The 9,513-nt window shown below is 47.5% G+C and overlaps 1 protein-coding gene across 1 annotated transcript; it reads left to right on the top strand.

The window, feature by feature from the left end:
• Positions 1-6,240: 6,240 nt before the first annotated feature.
• LOC112550419 (multifunctional esterase-like) lies at positions 6,241-6,962 on the top strand. Its single transcript, XM_025205099.1, is given in 1 exon segment — positions 6,241-6,962. A coding segment is annotated over 1 exon segment (693 nt). The 5' UTR covers positions 6,241-6,269.
• The last annotated feature ends 2,551 nt before the right edge of the window (positions 6,963-9,513 follow it).

The raw sequence follows: 9,513 nt of genomic DNA, 5'->3' as shown, positions 1-9,513 counted from the left end.
GTCCTCTCCGACTCCGCGTGCCCGGGCTGCTGGCCACAGCCCGCGTGCGCAAAGACGGGTCCGCATATCGCTCCCGGCCCGCACATGGCGACATGGATGGGATCGGGAGGCGGCCCGCACAGACCTGAGCAACTACAGGCTAAACAGCCTAACCTCTATCTCAGGAAAATCCTGGAAAAACTCATTAAAGAATCTATGTGCGATATACTTGTTGAGGGTAAGATTCTGAACGACAGCCAGCATGGCTGCATCATGGGTAGGTCTTGTCTTACCAATCGCATCTCCTTGTACGAACAGGTCTCTTGCCTCCTGGACACGGGCGAGAAGGTCGACATAGACCTCCAAAAGGCTTTTGATCTAGTATCCCATGATATCCTTGTGGAAAAATTGGAAGATTGTGGACTTAACTGCTCGACAGTTCAGTGGGTCGAAAACTGGCTGCATGGTAAGACCCAGAGAGTTCTCATGAATGGATCTGTGTTGTCCTGGTGAGAAGTGGCCAGTAGTGTCCCTGAGGGGTCTGTGCTTGGAACGGTGCTTTTCAACATCTTTATCAATGATTTGGATGTGAGGGTGAAAAGCTCACTGGCCAAATTTGCAGACGATACCATGTTATGGGGGAGCATGGTCATGCCAGAAGTTGGGCAGACCGGAACCAAATGAAGTTCAACACTCAGAAGTGTAAGGTGCTCCATCTGGGGGAAAACAATCCCCAACATACCTAGAGGCTTGGTGGTGACCATTTGACTTGCACCGTGGCCAAAAGGGACCTAGGGGTAGTGATCAACCATTGCATAAATATGAACCGGCAGCGCGATGCAGTGGCCAGCAGGGCAAACAACATGCTGGCATGTATTAATCAATGCATCTCATGCAAACTAAGGAAGTGATGCTCCCACTGTACTCTGCACTGGTGAGACCGCAGTTGGAGTACTGCGTCCAGTTCTGGGCACCATACTTCAAAAAGGACGTGGAAAAGCTTAAGAGGGTCCAGATAAGAGCCACCTGTATGATCAGGGACTTGCAAGACAAGCCATACAAGGAAAGGCTGAGGGACTTGGGCCTCTTCAGCCTACAGAAAAGAAGTCTGAGAGGGGACTTGGTAGTGGCTTACTGCTACATCAGGGGAGTACATCAAGAACTCAGTGAACAGCTGTTCACCAGGACACCCCTGGGGAAAACCAAGAGCAATGGATACAAACTCCTGTAAGGCCACTTCAGACTCAATTCCAGGAAAAACTCCTTCACAGTCAGGGTGTCCAGACTGTGGAATAAACTCCCTCCAGTGGTGTTGCATTCACCTACCATGGAAATCTTCAAAAGGAGACTGGACAGTCACCTCACAGGGGTCACTTGACCCCAGTTGTCTTTTCCTGCCTAGTGCAGGGGAACTGGACCCAATGATCTACAAGGTCCCTTCTTGCCCCTTATAGCCTATGAATGTATGGATCCCCTTCCTGTGCCAGCTCTACTGCTCTGCTTTTTGTTCCTAGTGCTATCACCCTTGTGCTGCCTACCCCTTCTCTGAACTGCTGTGCACCACACACAGAAGCTGACTGTGCCACTTGTGGCATGTGTGCCACAGGTTGGTGACCCTGATCTAGTCCAATCTTCTGTATACCACAGGCCATTACATTTCACTGAGACACATCTATACTGAGTTCAGTTACTTTAGTTAGGCAAAAGCTTTTCAGTCCTCAGGATACTAAGCAATTTTGTACCTCAAGCTGAAAACAGGAGAGATCAATGTATCACCAGTCTGCAGCTGAAGGTGAAACTGCTAGGAAGGGCCATGCCAGTTTGACCCAGGTAAAAGTTCTTTTCCAAAATCTAACAATCAGCTTGACCCCTAACTACAAGACACATTATCCAGGCATCTTAAAAAAAGTTTCTTTATATCACCTTAGAGCACAGATTGAGCCTACCCAGTGCCTTATCCCCAGCTATGTCCAATACATAGTACTTCCAAAATGGGGAGGAAAACAAAGGACTTTGGACAGTGATGTCACTTAGGGTACATACAGAAGTTCAAGGAGGTTAGGGGGAGGTTAGATTGACTTAAAAAGTCTAGCAGGCTTACCTTTCAGAGATGGGTCGAGTCCCAGGCTTGAGATTCTGTTGTTTTGATTGGTGGAGCCCATCCACCAATCAGGAGGCAGCAAGAGAAATGAAGTCATGCCCCTTTCCTGAGGGAAGGGGGAGAGGAGCTCCATCGGACCTGATTGTAGACTGCAACACTGTCAGGTCTAGAAGACTGTGGGGCAGAGCCCTGAAGAGTATAAAAGGAGCTGTGTGCCCTGCATGAGGGAGATGCATCACAGGGTGAAGCAGTAGCCCAGGAGAGCCCCTGAAGACTTCTACTGGCAGGGAGCTGCGGATGGCTCCAGTGTTTAGGCTCTCAGTGTGCAGCACAGTGCACGGCGTCTGGGCCCCGGGAGCTGCATGAGGTGGCTTGGGTCTGCAACCATTGTCATGCGGCCAGAGACACGGTGAACAGGCCAATGCATGAAGCAGGATCTTTGGAGCTGGTTGGGTGGCTCAGGTACCCAACCTCTGCATGAGGCCAGGAGCTCAGTGCAGGAGGCACTGCACAGAGGGTGAGAGAACCTGGGAGCCATTTGAGGTGGCTTGGGTCTACAGCTGCTGGTACAGATGTTACCAGATTTGCCCATCACTTTGAGGTGCACTCATTTATTAGGGATATGTTTCTGGGGTCTTTGTAATTCTATCCATGTGCTGCTTGTGTTACTTTTGTTTCTATACGGAGCTGTATCTCTCTCTTCTGCAAGTCCTCACCCCCAGTGGAGCTATCTTGCAGGATTCAGTTTCCATGTGGCTGGGTTCCTCCAGCCACCAAATCTGTCAAATATATACACACACACACAGATTAACATGACATGTCTGACCCCGCTGGGTTGATCAGCATGTACTGGCTGACACCTTCATATGCCAGGAATCAGTTCATTAAGGTAACAATAAAATGAAGTCAGACACAAGCACACAGGTGAATTGAATACCTCTGAATCTGACTGGGTGTCCAGCTGACACCCTCACGGGCCAGCATTCAGTTCATTAGGGCACGTCTGAGCCAAACTGGGTCAATCAGCCTATACAAGCTGATTCCCTTATGTGTCTCAAACTCAGCACGTCCCAATCTTTTGCCCTTACTGTCCTAGTATTGGTAGCCTCTTGATGAGTGGACCCCACAGTATTTCTGGGCTTCACAGAGATCTTTGGCTTAGGGTAAAAGAAGCGTTGCTGCAGAGCAAGTGGGTAAGAGGAAGTAGAGAAGGAAAAATTCACCGGGTTACCACCAGTTTTACTATAAAAGTTATTTATTGCTAAGTATATGAAATTTATGATGGTACTAATAGTAATAGATATGCAGGGGAAAACAAACAAAAACAATTACAATATTACCCTGTTTCAATTGAGTGTATGGGGAAACCTAGCTCAAGCTTAACTAATACAATTCAGGTTCAGAAAGCTATGCCTAGAAAGAAAAAGAAAAAGAGAGAGAGAGAAAGAGAAAGAGAGAGAGGAAGAGCTGGGATCTCACCATTTCAAGGCACTTGGGCGGTTTGTTGACAGGCAAAGTTCCTAGCACGATAGTTGAAATTTAAACAGGCGACCGAAAGAGCTGATCTGTTTCTCCCAGCTTCTCGAGAACAACAGCGGATGGTGTCAGAGAGATTTCTCCCTCTTAAAGCACCCTGTTTTCTGCTTTACAGCTTTGCTATACCCTTAGTCCAGCCTCTTCAAAGCATTCTTTTATTTGTGTAAATCAAGAGGGTCCCAAGCTGTAATTGACAGGGAAAATCCTGTTATATAAACAGTTTCAATTTAAATGAATTACCTTTTTCAGTAACAAGGGGATATCTGGTTTGGCATATCTCAAGAAACTGATTAACAGCTAGGGAAAACATCAAGTTTTAAGGAGTAACCAGACACCTAGGAGCCACCTTGAAATTATTATGAATATAGAAGATATACTGGAAGGAATACCACATTGTTTCTTCTCAGATAGCCTAGCTATGCTTGCACTGTGAAGTCAGCATCAGTGTTTTGTATTTTACCTGTTGTGAATAAGCCTCAGCTTAGCATGACTTCCAGATCTTACTGTAGTCTTTTAACATAGTTAAAGGGATTGATTACTTGGAGTGCTCATAAACTTTGTGGGGAGGACTTCCACCAGTCATCCCAGGAAAAATATGATAGCATTTGTGGTCAGGGCTCCAACAAGCTGGACATTGTGATGAACCCTTAACCATTGTTCAAATGTTGCCATACCTCTTCTGGCTCGGTCTCTTGCCTCAGCATTCCCTAACCCAACAACCAAGTTTTAGTCAATCAAGTTAAAGTAGGCCTCCCATACTGGGACCGGGGAATGTATGGCCCGAGATGCCTATTAAACTTTTCTTCTGCAAGGTTCTGGTTAGATGAGGTGTGTGTGGTGGGGAGGGGATGGAGAATAGAAAAAGTCCTTTGTGATTCCAGCAAGCTGTGTGCCAGGGCTCCCTCAGGAGCAGAGAGCTGACAGGTAACACAGGGCAGCAGCTCAGTGCAGATGACACTGCATAGAGGGTCCGGGAGCAGACCGAGCCCCAGTGCTGCACAAAGCTGCCTGGGCCTCCAGCCCCTAGCACAAGGTGAAGCGCCCACTACACACAGCAGTGCATGTGGCCCTAAGCCAGACCAGCGGCAGCAGAGTCGGTTGGCAGGAAAGCCCAGCAGGGAACAAAGCTCGATCTGGAGAACAGAAAGCAACCCTCTGGGATGGTGGAGAAAAAAGTTACCCTGGAGAGAGGGTCCCCACAGGGGAAGGACCCCCAGGGTTGTGAAGGGGCACCACGTGAGCCGCTCCTGGGTAATGGGGGTGGGGGCTTAGGAGTCTTTGGGGTCTCCCTCTCCTTTTCCTTCCCCCCACCTCCTTTCCTGTAGTGGTACCTTGGGGGTGGGGCCCCTGCCCTGGAGGGCACCCAGGTCATCTAAGGATTGCTGGTTATATTTGTAGACTCTGCCTTATAGTTTATGTGAATAAGTTGAAGTAATAATTTGTATATTAGTAGAGTTATAAGGTTGCTCGATCAATATCCTTTGTTTTGGGTTATTCTATTGTTCATTTGTATTTTTGAATTATAATTTTGTGTGTGTGTGTGTGTGTACAGGTTTTGTTGTAATAATAAATTTGTATATAGTTAAGTAATTGATTGACTGATCCTGACTCTATAGGGGACAGAGGCAGTCGCTGGGCTGTTGTGTCCCTCCACAGCACATTGCCTTGCCAATAATTCCCTCAATTGAAGAGGGGAGTACAAACCCATGTATACCCGGGCTACAAAAGGACCACTTGATCTAAGGGATCAGGGGGCTAGCAGGGGGGATCTGAAGGGATCAGGGGGACAAGAGAGGTCTTGTGGGGGGTGGGGGGGTCAAGGGATCTAGCAGCATCTGCAAAGGGATTGGTAGGGTCTGGAAGGGTTTGGTAGCATCCTGCCAAACCGCCCTGGACCTCCCCCAGCCCCACTGTGTTAATATATGTGACAAAAACAATAAAAAGGAACCTGAACTCCATTTTTTTTCTAAATGAAGGTAAATAAACAGAACTAAATATTGAGAAAGAAGGATTACTTATTTTTGAGAAGGCTGTCCTTTTAAGAAATTTCTGAAGAAAGAGACGAAATAAAAGCTGTTGTTTAAAAATCAAACTGAAGATTCAGGAAGGCAAAGGATCCCTGGGAAATTAGTTTGCTTATGTGGTTGTACTCTAGTCAGCTCTTTTTGTGCAGGCTTTTGGGAAAAAATGTAGATATATAAAATAATTAGTATTTGTATGCAGTACAAGGGTAGAGTTTGGGTTTGGGGTATTAGCAAGGTATTTTAAATGGTAATGTGGTTAGTAATGGATTAATTTTGGATTTCTTACTGGATCTCTCTCTTCTGCAAGTCCTCACCCCTAGTAAAGCTATCTTGCAGGACTCAGTTTCCATGGGGCTGGGTGCTTTCAGCCACCAAATCTGTCAAATATACACACACACACACACACAGATTAACGTGACATGTCTGACCCCGCCGGGTTGATCAGCATGTACAGGCTGACAACTTCATATGCCAGGAATCAGTTCATTAAGGTAACAATAAAATGAAGTCAGACAAATGGAATAGAAGTTAGTGTGTGTCCCAGGGGAGCTGGGACGCCGAAGGAACCCCAGGGCAGCAAAGAGCCCTACTTACCTTCCGCAGAGCCAGAAGAGCTGGAGGAGGTGCGCATGCCGAGGACGCCGGCGCGGGTGATCAGCTGGGCGTTTATCCGGCTGCGGCAGAGCAGCAGGGGCGGAGGATGCCTCCCAGAAGAAACAAAAGGTGGCCCTGCCGAGGCAGCAGCGCGGCTGATGAGGAGAGACCAGTGGAGTTAGCTCCGGCGTGGAGGGGATCAGCTGCCGCACTCAGCTGCAGCAAGAGCAAGGGGCGGAGCCAGGGCGGGCTCCGATAAAGCCGGCAACACAACCGGCAGCGGTGCCGGTGGTGGGACCGGCTCCGAGGCTGTTGGTGGCACCGGTGAGGAAACTGGCTGCGTCGCAGGCAGCAGAGCCGGGGAAGGAACCGGCGTCATCCTGAGAAACAGAGCCAGTGAGGAAACTGGCTGCATTACAAGCAGCAGAGCCAGTGGAGAAACCGGCGGCATCCTGAGCAGCAGAGCCAGTGAAGAAACTGGCTGCGCTGCAGGCAGCAGAACCGGGGAAGGAACCGGTGGCATCCTGAGCAGCAGAGCTGGTGGAGGACCTGGCTGCGCTGCAGGCAGAAGAGCCGGTGAGGAAATTGGCTGCCTCCTAGGCAGCAGGGCCGGCGAGGGAGCCGGCCACTTCTCACGCAGCAGAGTCGGTGGAGAAGCCCACAGCAGGATTAAGGAAGGAGCCGAGGTGGAAGGGCCGGGCTGGCGACCCCGACAGACGGTACATTGAGCCGAGGACCTTGACGGACGGCCGGCAGGTTGGGGGTAAGACAGTGGCAGTCCTAGGACACCGTGGAAGCCAAGAAGAGGTAGAGCTACAGGTGGCGAGTGGCCGGGGTATAGGGAAGGACGGAGCCCCAAGACTACCCACCAGGGACCGCGCCAACTCTGATGGCTACCCCAAGGACGGACCCCCCCCCACTGAAGTTACATTCAAAGTCGTGGCAGGCGAGTTCAGGGGTCCTCCTGACATCAGCAGGGGTAACCTCTGGGGTCCACCCATAGGTCCGGGGCCCGCAAGATCTAGGGCTTGGGTGAAGGCGGCGCAGGAAGACCTGTTAGAGCGGAGGCAGGTACAGTGTGGAGAAGAGCAAAGTAATGATAACATCAGCCAGTAGGAATGATGATGCATCAGTAAAAATTAGTAATGAGAGAAGCTAGAAAAAGTAACACACTTTAAATACCTTGGAGAAACCATCACAAAAGATGCTACATTAGAAAAAGAAGTAAAAACAAGAATAGCCATAGCTGAAGAAAATCTGGACTAGCAGTAACATCACAATTAAAATGAAATTCCATCTACTATACATTGTTGTCATTTCAACAGCTCTCTGTGGCTGCCAGACCTGGACACTCACTAGGGCACTGGAAAAGCAAATTGAGCACTTCGAAATGTGGTGCTTCAGAAGACTTCTACGCATACCCTACACTGCACACAGAACAAATGAATCTGTGAAAGATCAAATCAGACAAGGAGTCAGAAAAAACAAACTCTTACTCGAAATCATAAGAATTAGAAAGATGCAGTGGCTTGGAAATGTAACCAGGAGGCCCAGTGCTCTTACCAATACCATCCTACAGGGTGCTGTGGTTGGACAAAGAAGAAGAGGAAGACCTAGGATGAGATGGACTACCAACACCAAAGACTGTATGGGATTAAAATTTAGTGAATGTACAAGGACTGCAAAAGCCTGGGAAGAATGGAGGAAAATTATTGCTATATCAAAGGTGCCCCAATGTTTGATGTGGCCTCGGGACTGACTTGAGTTGACTTAACCCCTTCCTGAGGAATGTACTATGCTTGAACTTGTCGGGGCCGAGGGGCTGTGGCCAGCAGCCCGGGCACGTGGGCCGGGGAAAGGGTCGGCACGGCGAACTAGAATTAGGCACTGACGCGTAGAGGTTGATTAAAGATTGTTTTACTTACACCGTAGGTGGTCGTGGTGCAGGCAGGAAAAACTTTCTTGAGTTGCAGTTACAGACAAACACAAGCGGAGTTTGCTAGGCTCCACCGAAGACACACAAGCGGAGTTTGCTAGGCTCTGCTAAACGAACATGAACAGAGCTCTGGATACCACTCACGGAGTTTGCTAGGCTCCGTGGAATGACTGAAATGAGAGTCCGAAAGGTGACTCTCCACGAGCGCGCAGGGTAGGGTACGTCGAGGGATCGTGCGGCGACAGGGAGAGGCTAGAGGTTGATCAGGCCCCTGTGTCCTCCTCGAAACGGCTAGCCACCACGTGGAAATAATTTAGAAACAGCCAATAGTGGGAAACAAATTTACATACGGGTGGCGGGAACTCCTTTGCACCGGGGTTTTCTCTATGCAACTGAGAATTGCACCGTGCAAAGAAAGCTCCATGTGGCGGGAAATAATTCTGTAGTGCCGAAGCACACACAAAATCATACCCTTTGGGTCATGACAGAACTTACCAACGTGAGCTTTAGAAATATAGGCAGAGCCCAAACAGACCATAAACTAAGCACTTCTTTAATCCAAGATTTATCCGGCAACCTAGTTTAAAAGCTTTCTGAGTTACTCTCTCTCCTAAGAAGCTGAAATCAGAGCATTCCTGTAAGAGCATCACATTGCAAACCTGCATTTAGAGAGGAAGATATTTAGTTTGGGGGATGAAAGGAGTGAATGCAGTCTTAATTTTTCATTGTCTTTCTCAAATTGTATTTTTTTTTCACTTTACACTTGGTTTAGTCAAGAAAAATAACTGGCTTGTTTCACTTATGTTTCTGGCCAAATAACTACTGGTTTTTCACATCTTTCCTCAACTACTGCTTCCCACAAAAAGAACCTCCAAACCAAAGCAAAATGAAAAAAGCTAAACAATAGTATTTTAAAAGAGAAAAATAAGAAGAATCAATCATACCATAGAAGAGAAAAAGTAGATAACAAAATTTCCCAGGTACCTCACTTTGTCAACATAACAAACATTGGAGCCACTGACACTATTGCCAACACACATCATTCAAAAATCGTAAGAGTTCCCCCAAAAAGCTTGTCTTAACATTTTTTGTCTACAGTATACAAAAGACCAGTTTTAACAGTGCATTAGCTATCTATGACATATTTTAAAATTTGAAATAAAGGAAAACAGCCAATTTTTAAAATAAAAACAAATTAGAAAGACCTAATTCTTTGATGATGAAAAATAAATTCTTTGTTGGAAAAGCCAAGCAATTTAAAAGAGAAACTCTCTAAAAGTCCTAATGCAAAAATAACATTTTTGTGCTTAAAAGGAACAAGACCTGTTTTCATAGTTGTATCA

Source organism: Alligator sinensis, unplaced genomic scaffold, assembly GCF_000455745.1.
Source record: "Alligator sinensis unplaced genomic scaffold, ASM45574v1 scaffold1012_1, whole genome shotgun sequence".
Classification (NCBI taxonomy): Eukaryota; Metazoa; Chordata; order Crocodylia; family Alligatoridae; genus Alligator; species Alligator sinensis.
The sequence above is the reverse complement of the archived record's forward strand: the minus strand, read 5'-3'. Positions and strand labels throughout refer to the sequence as shown.